The 17913-nt window shown below is 35.4% G+C and overlaps 1 protein-coding gene across 1 annotated transcript in view; it reads left to right on the top strand.

Moving 5' to 3' along the window:
- Positions 1-17913, top strand: part of LOC138168350 (cilia- and flagella-associated protein 43-like) — a 180349-nt gene that overhangs the window by 35459 nt on the left and 126977 nt on the right. The window contains exons 6-8 of the mRNA XM_069097395.1: positions 6327-6392; positions 8609-8679; positions 10570-10701. Of these exons, the coding sequence (XP_068953496.1) occupies positions 6327-6392; positions 8609-8679; positions 10570-10701 (269 nt within the window). The remainder of the gene's footprint in view (positions 1-6326; positions 6393-8608; positions 8680-10569; positions 10702-17913) is intronic.

Here is a 17913-nt window from a genome sequence, read left to right as displayed (position 1 = left end):
CCCAAAATTCTCAGATATGATAGCTTCTTTCTGTCAGGTCAGTGTCCTCGTTGTTTAGTTGTTTCAGTCACATCCAGCTGTCTCTTCATGACCCCATTTGGGGTTTTCTGGGCAAAGGTACTGGAGTAGTTTGTCATTTTCTTCTACAGCTCATTTTACAGATGAGGAAACTGAGGCAAACAGGATGAAGTGACTTGTCCAGGGTCAGGCAGCTAGGAAGTGTCCAAGGCTACATTTTGACTCAGGAAATGAGTCTTCCTGACTGCGAGTCTGGCATTCTACCCACTGCACCACTTAGCTGCCCATAATGTCCTTATCATCTCACAGTCACATTCTGCTTATTGTTACATCTATGCCTTTGCTCCCGTTACTGCTCATGCTTTTTTGTAAGTTCTTCCAGACCCAGATTAAGTTTTACCTCCTCCAACAATCTTTCTTCAAGTAATTTAGGCCTTTAAAAAAAAAATTTCAACTCCTTCAAACTCCCACTTTAGGGTAAAGGATACACCACACAATCTGGCATTGATTTACCATCTTAGATTGTTCATTAATTATTTCATTTGTGTCAGTATTACATTTTGTGTATTACATTGTATCCCTTACAGCGTCTGGAATATTGTTTATGGGGTAAAGTATTTTTATTTGAACTATTTGCTTTCATATTTCTTGTTATTTTTACATGTATAAAACAATAGCTCATATTTGTACATTAATTTACAAAATATTAAGTATTTCAATAAGTCAGCCAATCATTCACCAAGCAAATTTGTCAAGCACCAATTATGTGCCAGGCACTGTGTTCAGGATAAAAAAAAATAAAAATTAAGTGGTCTCTACACTCTATGAACTTGCTTACATTCCATAGGGAGGAGACAATGTATACAAAACTGTATATATAAAGTATCTATGAAATAATTACAAAGTAATTAATTCTTTGTGGGGGGTAATAACAGTAGCTGGAGGGATCAGGAAAGGTTTCATGTAAAGGGCAGCACTTGAAGGGAAATGAGGATTCTAAGAGATAGAAACAAGGTAAGAAGAGTATATTTCAGGCATGGAAGACATCCTTATAAATGTATAGAGACTATATAATGACCTATGTGACAAATAACAAGAAGGCCAGTCTGCCTGAATTGTAGAGTGCGGCGTGAGGAAGAAGAATATATGTGATTAGACAGGTAGGTTGGAGCCAGGTTGTGAAAGCGTTTAAATACCAAACAGAAGAGCTTAAATTGTAGGAGCCAGTCACTGGAAATTATTCATTATGGTGTTACAAGGTCAAATGTTTGCTATAGCAGCTCTTGAAGTTGGACTAGAGAGGTAAGACACTTGAAGCAAGATGACCAATTGGGAAGTTCTTCTGATAGCCCAGCTGAGAGGTGATGAGGGCTTGAAATAGTGTGGTGACTGTGTGCATAGAGAGAAGGTAATGGATTGGGAAAGAGGTTGTAGAGGTAGAAACCACAGAATTCGGCAACTGACTGGCTGTTTGGGAGAGTGCAGAATCGATATGATTGGTATGATATGTCTCATATGGTAGATATTGGTGTGATATGTATATCTGAGTGGATATGTCATCTTATATGATATATATGTGTATATACACACACATATATATTTGTGTGTGTGTATGTATGGATAATTAAACCTATAGGAGCTGGTGAGATCATTAAGTGAGAGTGTAGAGAGAGACAAGGACCCAGCACAGAGTCCGTTAGTTAGGGTGCTTGACATGGACAATGATCCAGCAAAGGAATTTGAGGAGTGGTCAGACAAGTTAGAGAACCAAGGGAGAACACTGTAATGTAAACCTGGAAAAGTGTGAATATCTGGGAGGAGAGCATGGTAAACTGTATCAGATTCTGCAGAGAATTGGAGAAGGAGAAGGATTAAGAAAAGCCCATCAGATTTGGCAAATAAGAGGTCATTGCTACTTTGGAGAGAACAGATTTAAGGAAGGCAAGGGAAGGTAAGAAGCATTAAACATATACTGTGTGCCAGGCACTGTGTTAAGTGCTGAGGATACAAATATAAACAAAGAGAAAGACAATCCTTGACCTTAAGGAGCTTACATTCTAATAGGGGGAAATACATATGTGTATAGAGAATAAAAGTAAGGAGAATAAAAACAAATTGAAAGCAGTCAAATACAAGGTGGGTTTCAGAGGGAGGACATTAGTAGTTGAAGGGATCAGGAAAAACTACATGTAGAAGGCATTACTTGAACTTCATTTTGAGGTAAGAGAATCTATAAGGTGAGGGTGAGGAATGAGAACTCTGTAATCATGGGATATGTCCATTTCAAAGACACCAAGATTATCCTGTAAGAAACCATAGAGAAAGCCACTTTGACTTGATTGCAAAGTGTGGGAGGTTGAGTTATATGTACTGAGGGTGAAAAGGTTGGGGTCAGATTTGGAGGGCATTAAAAGCTAAACAGTTTACATTATCCTAGAGATAATAGGAGGTACTGGATTTTATTGATCAAGGGAGTGACTTGGTTTCTCTGCAGTTACAGAAAATCATCACATGCTCTGAAGGAAGAGCAAGAGGAGATAGCACCCAAGCTGAATTGTACAAGAAATAATGGATAGATAAAATATACTTTTGTATAACCATCTGTGTTTTACAAATAGCTATTTTTCTTTTCTCATTTTTTCCAATTATGTCTAAAAAGTTTTTAACATTTTTCTTAATTTTGAGTTCCTAATTATCTTCCTTCCTCTACCCCATTATTGAGAAGGCAAGCAATTTGATATAGATATACCAGTGTTGTCATGCAAAACATTTCTATATTAGCTGTGTGAAAGAAAAGGCAGATAAAAACACAAGAAAAATAAAGAAAATAAGAAAAATGTATGCTTTGATTTTCATTCAGACTCTATCAGTTCTTTCTCTGGAGGTGGATAGCATTTTTCATCATAAGGCCTTTGTAATTATCTTGAATCATTGTATTTCTAAGAATAGCTGGGTCATTCAGAGTTGATCCTCATACAATATTACTCTTACTGTGTACAATGTCCTCCTTGTTCTGTTCACTTCGCTTTGCATCATTTCATGTAAGTCCTTCCAGGTTTTTTTGCAAGCACTCCATCATTTCTTATAAGCACAATAATACTTCATCATACCACAACTTATTCAGCTATTTTCCAATTGATGAGTATCTTCTCAATTTCCAATTCTTAGCTATTACAAAAAGAGTTGCTATAAATATTTTTATACATATAGGTCCTTTTCCTTTTTAAGAATCTCTTTGGGATAGAGACTTACTAATGCTATTGCTGGGCCAAAGGGTATACACAGTTTTATAGCCCTTTAGGTATAGTTCCAAATTGCTCTCCCGAATTATTGGATAAGTTTACAACTCCACTGACAATGCAGTAGTGTCCCAGTTTTCCCACATCTCCTCCAACATTTGTCATTTTCCTTTTCATTCATATTAGCCAATCTGATAGTGTGAGGTGGTACATCAGAGTTGTTTTAATTTGTATTTCTCTAATCAATAAAGTTTGAGCATTTTTTCTTATCATTATAGGTAGCTTTGATTTATTCAACTGAAAACTGCTTGTTCATATCCTTTGACCATTTACATAATTGAGGAATGACTTGTATTCTTATAAATTTGGCTCAGTTCCCTATATATTTGAGAAATGAAGCCTTTATCAGAGAAATTTGCTGTAAAAAATGTCCCTAGTTTTCTTCTTTCCTTCTAATCTTGGCTCTATTGGTTTAGTTTGTGCAAAACGTTTTTAATTTAATGTAATCAAAATCATCCATTTTACATCCTGCGATAGTTTATCTCTTATTTTTGTCCTAAATTCTTTCCTTACCTACTGATTTGGCAAGTAAACTATTTTATGTTATTGTAATTTCTTTGTGGTGAGTCTTTATGGCTAGATCATGTACACATTTTAATCTTATTTTGGCATACAGTGTGAGATATTGGTCTATGCTGGGGGGGGGGGGGGGGGGGGAACTTGTAACCTTAAGGCCAAACATGGCCTTCTAAATCTTTAAGTGTGACCTTTTAACTGAATCCATGGATGGACTTGTGGAAATCCATCTATATTTTCTTTCTCAGACTTGTCTTTCCATGATTTAGTTTCAAGACCATTTTTCTGTCATAGAATAAATTTGGTAGGATCCCCTTATTCATATTTTGTTAAATAGTTCGTGTAATATTGGTTTTAATAATTCTTTGAATGTTTCAGGCAATTCACTTTAAATCCATGTGGTTCTGTGCATTAGGGGGTGGGGAGAATTCATTTATAGTTTGTTCAAGTACTTTTTCTAAGCTTTGCTTATTTAAATTCATTTATTCTTACTTTGCTAATCAGTTTATTTTAAAATTTTCACAAATATTCATTCATTTATGTTTTCAATTTTGTTGAATTTTTGTTGTATTTTTTTGTATATAATTTTGTTTATATAATTGGGCAAATGGCTTATTCCTATTTCCTTTAATGTTTTGTTAATTCTCACTTTTAATTTTTTGACATTGGCAATTTGGCATTTATCTTTTAAAAATAATATCAGTTAATGCTTTTATTCATTTTTTCAAACATATCGTATTTTTTATCAATTAATTGTTTTGCATTCAATTTTTTCATCTCTTATTTGATATTTAGAATTTATATTCTGATGTTTATTTAGGGTTGTCTGACATTTCTAGTTTTTTAATTTATCTCTTTTATCTTTTGTGTTGATGCAAGTACTTAGAAATATAAAATTTTCCCTAATGATTACTTCAAATCCAAAAATGGTATACCAATGTCATTTTCTTTGATGAAATTATTATTTCTATGATTATTTCTTTGACCCTCCAATTCTTTAGGATAAAGTTATTTAATCTCCACATTTGAATCATTTCCTCAAAGGCTCCTTATTAATTATACTTTTATTGCCTTGAGTTGAGTATAGGATATATTTAACATTTCTGCTTTTTTATTAGGTTTTTATGCCCTAGCATATGGTCAGTTTTTGTAATGGTGCCATGTCCAACTGAGAAATCTGTTCCTGTTTATTACTTTCCAGAGATTGGTGATAGCTCACTTTTCCAAAATTCTGTTCAGGTCTTTAACTTCTTTCAAGATTTGTCTAGGTTTTAAAGGGGCACATTGAGGCCCCCAACTACTATAATTTGCTGACCGCTTCTTGCAGTTTGAGAGGCTTTTTCTTCAAATACTTAGAAGTTATACCATACAATGCATAAATATTAAATGTTGATGTTATTCTGTATGCTGCTTTTAAGTTCATTTGCTCATCTCTTTGAAAAACATTTATTTTTATTGTTGTCTTATTTGGGATTGTGATGGCTATTGCTTCTTTTAAAAATTTACCTAAATCATAATAAATTCTACTCTAGAACCTCATTTTGACTCTCTGTGAAACTTTATTTCAAAGTGTGTTTCTTATAAATAACATATCGTTGGATTCTGCTCTCTAATTTTTCTGTCTTTCTCTTTCTTATGGGTAAGTTCGTCCCTTTTATTGGCATGGTTATAATGGTTAATTGTATATTTCCCTTGATCCTATCTTTTTATTTTTCTTTTCTTTGCCTTCTCCCCCACAACTTCTTTCTTTATTAGGAAAGAGGTAGTAAATGAGAAGAAATGTAATACTATTAATATATAATTGAAGTGATCTCTCAGGTGATCTAATTGAGCTGGGTTCCTCTCCAGTCTGTCCTGCTAGCATTTTAACCAGAAATTTGCTCTCAGAGTAGACCAGCCTGTCTATACAACAGTCTCTGATCTTATTATCTTCAACATTTCCTTCAGTTAGGTATTGATTTTTCTTACCTCCCAGCTAACTCCTTGGGCCAGGATTTGTGTCCCCCAGATGGATTGAATTGCCCTTTTTGGTAGATAATAAGACTAATGGCTCAGTGATACATTAATGTACCCCGATTGCTTTAGGAAAGCTAGCCACCCATTTGTGGGTGTTTGTGCTTCAGTGGGGGGATCCAAAGAAGATAATCTTAATCATATTTAATTTGGAGGTCACTTAGTGCCTTTGGAATTTAAGTTGCATGAGAAATACTCTTGTTTCTTTATCCCTTTCATATCATGCTACTGTAGGATAGCAGCTTGCTTGGAATATTCTAAAGCCAATAATATGTGGGTATTATTTCATACTGAGTAGAGAAAATAGAGTATATAAATGTTTCTGTTGACTTCAGATTTTAGATGTGTGATATACTGTAGTGTGTTGGGTTTGCTAAGGAAATAAGGTTCAACAAACATATGTTACACACCTGTTATGTGCAAGGTACTATTTTAGGCATTGTATTTGAAAGTTTTTCATTTTTTTCTTTTCATATATAGATGAAAATATAATTACCGTGACACCTTCATCCATGCTGACACCTGAAGAAAAGTGGAGACAAAGAGGTATGTACTTGAAAATTGAATTAATATCATAGGATAAGTAAATTCAAGCTTATGTTAACCTTTAAGGTAAATTGCTTGATGAGTACCCTTCTATGAAATAAATTATCTTTTCTGTGATGGGGAATTAATTGTTTTTGTGTGTCCCGTGCCCTTCTCTCAAAGAGCGCTCTTCTCCAAAATAGATCTTTTAGGATTCCTTTTTTCCCCTCTTAGATACTTGGTCAACCTTTTGCTTCTTGATAGCCTATGGAAATGCTGCCTATAATTGCAACTACTAGACTAGGTCATTGAAAAAGACTGTGTAAACTACCCTTAAAATACAACGAGGACTTATATCTTCAAGGAAAAGCAGTGTCCATGAATTATCTTACCTGATTTTTTTTGCTATTCCTTCTTGGCATCCCCCTTAGGGCTTGTACATGTAGTTATCCTACATAAGTGGTCACCTATGGTCACAACTTTTAGACAACCTTAAAAAAAAAACCAGACCAGTTGAGGTTCTGTCTATCTGTTCTTTCTACCTCCCTGTCTATCTATCTCTGTCTATTGAGGGAGTTAGATAGAAATCTCCATGGGCAAAACATCTACTTTAAATAAAGCATTCCATGGTGTACTAAAACATTTTCATAGTGCAAAACTTGCCAAATATATACTTACATAAAGTAGGCCTACAGGAGAGCAGGCTTGCTACTCTCCTTCGATGCTACAGCTCTCTTTTTATTCCTTCATTGCTCCCCCCTATAGATCATTTCCCACAGTCTCTTCATTACCATCCCTGTGCTATTGTACCAGATATAATGGAATGAGTTTTGTATTTGGAATAAGGAAACACTTAGGTTTGAATCCCACCTCTACTGGTTGTGAAACCATGGGCAAGTCACTTAAGTTTCCTTACATGTACAATGGGGAAAATAGTAATATCTTTAATACTTACCTCACAGAGTATCTGAGGTTCAAATAATATATGTAAAGAGCTTTGCCAATTTTAAAGTGCTATATAATTGTCAGTAGTTCTCATTTTCATGAATATTAATAATTGTTGTTATTTTTTACTATCATCCCTTATAGAGAGGCAGCATAGAGTAGTAGACAGACTCAAATTCAGAGATAGGGATATCTAGGTTCCAGTCCAAAATCGGATACATATTGACTGTGTGACCCTGGACAATTCACATAACTTTCTCAGGGTCTTAGACTACTAACTCTCAAACACTGCAAGTTGCAGATTTGCATTTGTAGGTCTGCACAAGTAGGATATCCTTTGAAGATTGTGTATGTTTTATGGATGCATTCAGATTGAGACTGTGGTGTGGAGAGGTACACTTCAGCCCATCTTATTGGTAAGCTCCAGAAGACCCAAGAGTGGAAAAAAGGAAAAGGTCTTGCCGATTAATCCAGGATCCTCCAAAGCAGTGAGAATTCCATTTAGGAGACTGTGTTTTTCAAGGCCTTCTACCATGCTATGCCAATCCATTTCTTCTAGCTCTCTCACCTATTTTAACTATTGGTCACTTTAACAGAAGGTTACTTGTTGATATGTTGCTCTGTAGTTCTGAAGATGATGTTCTACAGTTGTTTACAACTTTCTTGCCTCATAAAATTTCTTTGAGGATAGGAAAAAAAGAAACATGTATTCTAGGTCCTTTTAACCCCCCATATAGTGATTATTGACTTACTAGCTAAAAGACTGACAGTGAGTGACTGAAAATCATACATTCTGGATGGTTTAGATTTGGTTCTTCCTGAAAGTAAGAAATCTTAGCAACCCTCTTAAGCTGTTTTCTTCCACCTTGAGGAATCTATTTCATAAAGCTCATTTTTCTGGACAAAAACTTCCAGAAAATTGAAGAATAATAGTATAAATGAAAAAGTTCATATGATTTTGAGGTGGCAGATAGATTAGAGGTCATTGAAATCAACTGCTTTCCTCATTTTACAGTCAGTCATTGAACATTTATTGAATTCAATCCGTAAGCATTTTACAAATGAGGAAAGTGATGCCCTGAGAGTGTAAGTGACTTTCCCAGGGTTACACAGCTAGTAAGGGTCTGAGACTAGATTTGATCCCAAGTTTTCTTGACTTCAGGTCCAGTGTACTATGTACTTATTATTATACTACCTCTTCACAATAGCATGAATACAAAGTTGCTGATTATTATTATACTTTAATATTTCTGTCATCTATGCTACTTTGTTTTTATTTCATGAAAATGAAGAAATCCATTCTAAAGATACCAGCATAAACACCATGGCATTTCACAGAGAAGGACCATTTGTTTCAGGAAATGTAAGATGTTCTTCTCCCATATTTATTTTCCTTTAGAAAATACATGGCACAGAGTTTCCTTTTCCTGTTCTTCTGACCTAGATTTTACAATGTTAATTCTTTCAAAATAATATTCTAAATTGCTGTCTTTGTTGTTTGTCTTTTGAAACTGAATGAAGACTTTAAGAAATATAATATCTCGGGGGACAAGGTGGAAAGGGTGAAGGAGCCACAGTAAAAAAAAAAATCCCAGATGATTATATTCAATTATAGCCTTAGCTAACTTTTGCTTCCATACAATTAATGTTAATTGTATATTTCTGTCACTCTTTTATATTCTTGGGAGTGTTAGTGTTTTTACAACCTCAGCGATTTTCTCAAGGTTCAGAGATTTAGAACCAGAAGAGGTCCATTGAGGTCATCCTTTCTAAACCCCCCATTTTATACATTAGGAATCAGGTCCAAAAAGGGTAAGTTACTTGACCCAAGATCACAAATGTGAAAGAGATGTTGAATATGATCTATTTCTGAATTTATTCCTCACTCTTATGATTATCCATTGCAGCTTATAACTGCAAAAAATGAAAAATAACCCAGATCAATTATTACTTTTCAATGTAACATAAGAGTCAACAACCTAGTGGCTGTTTAATTCTCTTTGTTAGAGATTATGTGTTTTGTCCCTCACTGGATCAAAATTTTGCTCCTATCTATAGGAAGGGTTAGCTCTAAGGTACTTCCTGGAAGAAGGTCACAAGAGTAACAGGATGTGGCTATTTCAGTTGCTAAAAATCTTTAATGTGTGTATACACACATATATACATACATACCTATACCTATATATATATATGTATGTATGTATATAGTCATCTCATAAATTCCCAACTGGAACTCTGCCCTACCTTTCTCCGACTGTTTTAATCCTTTATATCCCCCTTTAGAACTGACTTTCATACCATTTTAACCCACCCAAAAGATAAGTAGTAGACTCTTAGGGAAGAGTTGGCAGTTGGATTTATTTGTTTTGGGCCTATATCCCCAGAGTGATGGACAGCCCTGAATCCAGACACCTTATAATTGTCTAATATTGATTTCAAGGGGTCTGATCAAGGGAATGTAGATATATTAGCTCAAATTCAGTCTTGCTACCAGAAAAAAAGAGCTCAAAGTCTTCCTGTAGGCAGACTAGCAATAGTATCTTTATATACTGAAGGACAGTTAAAATAGCCTGTGTCTGTTTATAAGCAGACTATTATTCAGTCAGTTAATCCACAAGCATTTATTATGTGCCATGCACTATGCCAGATGCTGGGAATACAAAGATAAAGACAAAACAGACCTTAATATCAAGGAGTATACACACTGACAAGGAGACAAAATGTATTTGTGTGTATATACATATACACATACTAGATGCTAACTGTGTGCTAAGGTTTGTCTTAGATGCCAAGGAAAATGAAAAAAGAAGCTTCTTCCCTCAAAAAATTTAAGACCAGACATGAATAAATGAAACATTAGAGAATATAAGACAATAGAGGTAATGTTAGAATAAAATTATAAGATTAATTTCCATAAGCTATGAAAGCTACAAAAGAAAATCAGTTTCGTTACCTTATCATAAATAGCATTGTAAATAATTGGCAGTTTCATACAAACTTAAAAAAAAACTACTGGATTTCAAGGAAGGAGGAGATTGATAAGGATTTGGGAAAGGCTTCCTGAAGGAGGTAAGACTTTAGCTAATACTTTTTTTAAAATAGGTAGAATTTGCTTAAAATAGAAGGGAGGGATGCTCTTCTTAAACAGTATGTGTATAGCCATGCTCTTCATTTGACCAGATTAGTGTGGAAAATCTATTTTACAATGACAGAAGCTAACACCTGCATTTATTTTCTTATTTTTTACATCAAGGATGGTATTGTGCATTCTTTTATTATCGAGGGAATTCATTACAGAGTAAAAGACTATTGTGATGTGCAAGAGCCTGTAGGAAATATTATATTCTCTCCTGATTATAAACTGTTACTGGTTGAAACCATTAAGGTATGGAATATAATGAATTCCTGTTATGAAATGCTAATGCAATGTATCATGGAAAATACTCCCCTGTTGATGTACTTACAGTCATATATGAATATGTGAGGAATCTGTGAATTCATCTTATGTCAGTAACTTCTAGTTTGGGAACTTCCTGTAAGGCAGATTATATCTAATTTATAATTTAGTAAATAACTTCTAAGGAATAGTCTAAAGTTTTGGGACATTAAGCAACTTGCCCAGGAAAATAAAGCTGGTGTCAGAGGAAGGATTTGAAGGTCTTCCTGGCTTTAAGTCCAGTACTTTATCTACCATATCATACAACTTTATTTTTTAAAGAGAGTCACTAAACTGGCAGATGAGGGGAATGCAAGAGGGAAGTACAATTTGCCTAGGTTTTAGCAAAGCATTTGATAAAGCATATTGTATTATTTTTTTTAAAGCAATTGGGGTTAAGTAACTTGCTCAAGGTTACACGGACAGTTATTTCTGGGTGTGGTGCTAAGTATCTGAGCCCGGATTTGATCCCCAGGTCATCCCAACACTGGAGCCGGTGCTCTGACCCGCTGAGCCACCTGGCTGCCCCTAAGCAATTGGGGTTAAGTAACTTGCTCAAGGTTACACGGCCAGGTCTTTCTGGGTGGGTGCTAAGTGTCTGAGCCCAGATTCGATCCCCAGGTCATCCCAACACTGGGGCCGGTGCTCTTATGCTCTGTGCTACCTGGCTGCCCCATCTTGTATTATTTTTATAGAGAAGATGGACAGATGATATAATTAAATGGATTCAGATATGGTGAAATAGCCAGACTCAAGAGTATCTCTTAATAGTTCAGTATGGATAGGGAAGGTCTCTAGTGGAAGGGATGTCAGTGATTTAGTCCAAAACATCCTAAATATAATAACATAACTGACAAGCGATCATTTATTCTAATCACTTAAAAGACTTGCAGGGAGGTCTTTCACATGATACGTATTTGTTCTTGACCTGAGCTATTTAACATTTTTATTTATGCCTTGAATAAAGGCACAAATGGCCTGCTCATGATATTTGCAAATGCCACTAAGCTGGGAAAGATAGCTAAATACACTTGATGAAAGAGTCAGTATACAAAAAGATCTCGACATTCTAAAGCATTGGGTTTAGTCTACTAAAATGAAATGCATTACACATTTGGGTGCAAAAATCAATTTTACAAGCTCAGAATGAAGAGGCATGATTAGATGATAGTATTTTGCCTGAAGAAGAGGAGTTTTAGTAAACTTGACCCCATAGTCACTCATATCAAAAATGCATTGTATTCTAGTCATGAATCCCTTGGTCACTTGACCTTCTACTGTTTCTTCTTTGCTAATTCCAACACTGGGTCACACTGAACATTTACCCTCTTTAGACAAGGGACAGAGTGCTGTTAGAGGAAATCATGTATGTTTTTCATGATTTCACATGTATACTTTTTAGAAAAATTTTAAACTTATTTTAAATGTAAATACAAAATAAGAAAATATTGCCATATACAGAGGAGAACATAAGAGAGGATTTAATGTAAAACAAATCTCTATTTCAAAAAAACCAATATAATAAATAATATACATTGTTTTCAAAGCTGTCCAGCTTTTCTTTGCTTCCTTTCTTTACTTCCTCTTTCATTCTCCTCTGTGTACTTTTTACTTTATTTTTCTCCTCTATCCCCAACAAAGAAGGCAACAATTAAGCATGTATGTATGTATATACACACACATACATAGATATCTATAAACATATACATACATATGCACTTATACACATTTATGAAAGACCATACTAGGCTTATTTCCACTTGTCATCTGTTTCTGATTGTGGATATCATCCTTGATAAGTCCAAGTCTTTCCATATTCTTCTAAATCAACCATCTCATCATTTCCTACACCAGAACAGTATTCTAACCCAATCACATTCTATATGAGAGATTGTCTATGAATGTTTCCCCCCCCTACAATTTTCTTCATTCCTTCTATTCTTGACTGCATAGGTTTTATCTATACAAGAAAATTTTAACTTAAAATAATCAAAATTATCCACTTAATGCTTCAACAATGCCCTCACCTTATAGGTTAAGGTCTGATATTACTGAATCTACTTCCTTTACATCCTTTTTCCCTCTGGTTTCTTAAAAGTTTCTGACATTTTGTTCTTCCAAATGAACTTTATTATTTTTTTTCTAACTCAGTAAGCTAATTTTTCAGTAATTTAATTAGGATGGCATTACATAAATAGATTAGTTAGGTAAAATTGTCATTTTTTAATTATATTGCCTTTACCTACCCATGAACAATAAATATTACTTCAGTTATTTAGATCTAACTTTATTTGTATAAAAAGTATTTTGTGTTATATTAATATAGTTTCTGTATCTGTTTTGGCAGGTATACTCTCAGGTATTTTATACTGTCTAGTTATTTTAATGGTCTAAAACAATATTGAATAATAAGGCTGACACATATTATAGTTTCCCCATTTTTCTCTTTTGATTAAATCTATTTTAACTCCAATTTTGTCCAAGATCATAATTACTACTCTTGCTTTTTTTACATAATAAATTCTATTTCTGGCCTTTATTTTATATTTATTGTGTATCTCTCATTTTTGTATCATTTCCTGAAAGCAACATATTGTTGAATTCAAATTTTTAACCTCTCAGTTTTCATTTTGTGGGTAAATTCATCCCATTGATATTCTAAGCTATAATTACTTGTAGTATATTTTCCTCCTTTCTATTTTGCCTCACTGCCCTCACCCTTTTTTATACCTCCTCATTCCTCTGCTTTACTTCTACCTCCTATCTTGCCCTCCTATTCCTTAACATACCCACTCCTCCAGGGATCCCTCCCTTATCCTCCCTTCTTACCCAATCTCCTTACCCTCTTGTTTCTTTCTGAATTTAGAAGACTTTTATACTCTTCTAGATAATATATTTTGTTACCCCTTTAACCCATTCCTGATGAGAATAAAGTTTCAGCACTACCTGTTCTCTCCTTCCCTAGCTTCTTCTGTGTCATTTTTTTCTTTTTTTTTTGCCTCATTTATATGTAAAGGTAATTGCTCTTTTTTATCTCTCCCTACAGTTTTGACTTTTTTAGAAACACCCCATCATACTCAGCCCAAGCCATTCTTTCAAACTATCCAAATAAAAATGACAGTCATAAAAGAACTGATAATATTTTCATATATAAGAAGTAAACAATTTGACCTTGAGTCCCTTATAATTGGTCCTTAATGTTTATCTTATATTTCTCCTGGATGTTAAATGTTGAATTTTCCCTTAAATTCTGCTATTTTGTCACAAATATACCTGAAAGTCTTTTATTTTGTTAAATATTCTTTTTTTTTTCCCATCCAGGATTATTTTTAACTTTGCTGGGTAAGTTGCCCTTGGTCATAACCCCAGTTCTTTTGCTCTTTGAAATATAGTGTTCCAAGACCAATCATCCTTCAATGTACTAGCTGCTACGTCTTTTGTAATCCTTATTGTAGCTCTATAATATTTAAATTGTTTTCTTGTTGCTTCCAATATTTTCTCCTTAACCTGAGAGCTTTGAAACTTAGCTATGATATTCCTGTAAGTCTTCCTCCTTGGATCTCTTTCAGGTGGTGATTGGTAGATTTTTTTCTATTTCTGCTTTGCCTTCTCATTCTAGAGCTTCAGGACAATTTTCCTTAATTTCTTGCTTTTGGTGGGGAGAGGGCAGTTGGGGTTAAGTGACTTGTCCAAGGTCACACGGCTAGTTTTGTGTGTGTGTGTGTGTGTGTGTGTGTGTGTGTGTGTGTAAATGTCTGAGGCCGCATTTGAACTCAGGTCTGTCTGGGGGGAAGTGAAAACTTCTTAGAACTTCCCTCTCCCTTCCCCCACTCCTTCTGCTGTTAATCAAAAGCAAGCCCTTTCAGGAGGCTTTTAGATTTTCTGCCTCTGCAGGCCCCTCCTCCCAACCAGTAGGGGTCAGGGACATCGTGAGCTCACTCCTCCCCATTGCTTTGAGGCCCTTCCACTCTTTCCCTTGCTGTCAATCAGCATCCTTGTTCTTTGTAAGCCATAATGGCAGGCTCCTCTGTTGTTTACCATTGGGGAAGATTTTCCCACCGAGACTTGAGCCCACCTCTCAGCCTATGGGAGAAGGGACCCCATTAGGGTATAAATTCTTGTTCTGCCTTTTGTAACGTGCCTCTTCCTCATGATCAGTCATGGGGAAGACCACCCTCTTCACCTGGTGAAGAGAGTAAATTCCTGTTCATATCCTAAGAGATCTCCATGTTCTTAATTAAATTTTAGATGAAGTTTTTCATCACAAACAGGTCCTCCTGACTCCAGGGCTGGTGCTCCATTCATTAAATTTTCCTTAATTTCTTGTAATAGTGTATCAAGATTCTTTTTTTAATCATAATTTTCAAGCAGTCCAACTATTCCTATATTATTTCTCTTTAATCTGTTCTCCAGATCAATTGTGTTTCCGAGGAGATGTTTCATATTCTCTTCTATTTTTTCATTCTTTTGATTTTGTTTTATTATTTCTGTGTCCTAGAATGCCATTAGCTTCCCTTTGCCCAATTCTAGTTTTCAAGAAATTATTTTCTTAAGTTTTTGATTCTTTTTTTGTTTTTTGCTTTTTGGAGGGCAGTTGGGGGTTAAAGTTTTTGATTCTTTATTTCAAGTTGGTTGGTTTTCTTTTATGGTTTTCTTGGATTACACTTTTTTTTCCCCTATTTTTTCCTCAATCTCTCTTATTTGATTTTTAAGGTCCTTTTAAAGTTCTTCTAAGAAATCTTTTTGTACTTGGAACTATTTGATGTTTCTCATTGAAAAAGGAGTGGCTTTTTAAGCTCCATTATCTTTCTCTGAATATGAACCAGTATCTTCTCTATTATAGTTAGCTGTCTATGTTGGGTTCTTTCTCCTTTGCTTGCTCATTTTTATTTATTTTATTCTCTTTTGTTTTTAGCAGCTGTTAGTGTGACCAAGTTCTAGTCCTGAGGTATAGGGAATAATACTCCAAGCCTCAGGTCCTTTTCTTACTGTTATTTTATAAGGTCAGTCCCAGGGCTCAACCTTGGGCTCTCCTCTCTATTCCTAAACCGCAACTAGAGCCCAGGGTCACACAGTCCCACAAATGATCTTACTCCCTGTAATCCCTCCAAGTGGCTGCAAACTACAGCTCTCCTCTCTGCCCTGGAACTGAAACCAGAGACTCTGCTCTCCTGTAGGGGCCCACAGCCAGCAGGGTCTGTCTGCTACTGCACTCACCAGGTGTGTGCTAGCTCCTTCTCCCCTGCAGCAGCAGCCCCACCATGAATGTGTCTGGTCAGCACAGCTGTGCTTGGCATCCTTCCAAAGTGGAAGGTAATGGGGCCGTGAGGTGGCGCAATGAATAGAACACCAGCCCTGGAGTCAGGAGGACCTGAGTTCAAATCCATCCTCAGACACTTAACACAAAACTAGCAATGTGACCTTGGGCAAGTCACTTAACCCCAATTGCCCAGCCTTCCCCCCTGCAAAAAGAATAAAAAAGTGGAAGGTACTTCAGCTCTGCAGGGACAACTGATGCTATCCACATGAGTTTCTTACTCTATACTTCTTTGTTCCTTCACCAACCCTTTTCTTCTTTGTTCTGAGAGAATAAGATAGCCCTTTTCTTGGTCACAGATAATCCTTCCTCCAATCTCCATAATCTTATCCCCTTAGGGACTTTGTTTCATCAATGAATCCTTGATGAAGGAAGGAAACAAGCATTTATTAAGCACCTATGTGCCAGGCATTGTGTTAAATGCTTTGAAACTTTTATTTCATTTGATCCTCATAACAACCCTGTGTTCTAGATGCTATTATTATCCCCATTTCACAGCTGAGGAAATAGACAAACTGAGGTTGTGATTTGCCCAGAGTCACACAACTAGCAAGTGTGTTTGAATTAAGGTCTTCCTGGGTCCATGCCCAATACTCTATCTACTGTGCCATCTAGCCGCTTTTGTTATATGCTGGACCCATAGTTGTTTCTTCCTCCTCTTTCAAGAAATTCAGCACATGAGTTATAGTCTTCCTCTATGCCCGAATTTCTTTGCTTTTTGGAGACTTCAATATTTATGTTAATGTCTCTTCAAACACCTACCAGTTTATTATCCTCCTCAAATCCCATGACCGCCAGCTTCACTGTAACTCAGTTACATAGAGGGATAGACATTGATTAATTTTTCAAGCTTGTATTATATATTTACCATGTATCAGGCACTGTGTTAGCTGCTCAAAGTCCAAAGACAACAACAAAACAGTCCATGTCCTAAATGAGCTTCTATTCTCTTGGGGGGGGGGACATATACACAGAACAGTGTGTGTGTGTGTGTGTGTGTGTGTGTGTATACTTAGGGGGCAGCTAGGTGGCACAGTGGATTGAGCACTGGATCTGGAGTCAGGAAGACCTGAGTTCACATATGGGCTCAGCTACTTACTATCTGTGTGACCCTGGGAAAAAATCACTCAACCCTGTTTGCCTTGGTTCCTCATTTGTACAATGAACTGGAGAAGGAAATTGCAAACCATTCCAATATCTCTGCCAAGAAGATCCCAAATTGAGTTGTGAAGAGTTAGAAATGACTGAACAACTATATTTCTATAGATATCTATCTATATGTATATACACATATGTATATACACACATGTGTATTTACATATACACATATATACACACGTGTATATATACATGTGTATATGCATATATGCACATACATGTATATATACACATGTGCGTATATACATATGTGCTTATATACATTTATACACATATGTGTATGTGCATATATAGACATATATGTATATACATATATACACATATATGTATAATGTGTGTGAAAGGCAATGTAGTGTATTAGAAAAAGAATTTAGTTTGGAGTCAGAAGACCTAGGTTTAAGTTCTGCCTTTAACATCTACTAGCAAGGTTCTTCATCTGTAAAAAGGGGATAATATGGTAGCTCACATGATAGTTGTGAATCAAATTATGTAATATATGTGAATCACCATGCAAATCTTAAAATTCTACATAAACATTAACTACTACTACTATTATCACATATATATATATATATATTTCTTTTTTTTCATTTTAGCTAGCATATTAGGGTCATTTTACAGATCAAGGACCAGCCGACTAGTTGTTACCAGTGACGTTGCGTATTAGAAAAAGAAATTTGTGTGTG

This window comes from Petaurus breviceps, unplaced genomic scaffold (genome assembly GCF_028583685.1).
Source record: "Petaurus breviceps papuanus isolate PSGF00001 unplaced genomic scaffold, PetGlider_PUasm1.0 37, whole genome shotgun sequence".
Taxonomy (NCBI): Eukaryota; Metazoa; Chordata; class Mammalia; order Diprotodontia; family Petauridae; genus Petaurus; species Petaurus breviceps.
Note: the sequence above shows the minus strand (reverse complement) of the source record. Positions and strands in the feature narration are given on the sequence as shown.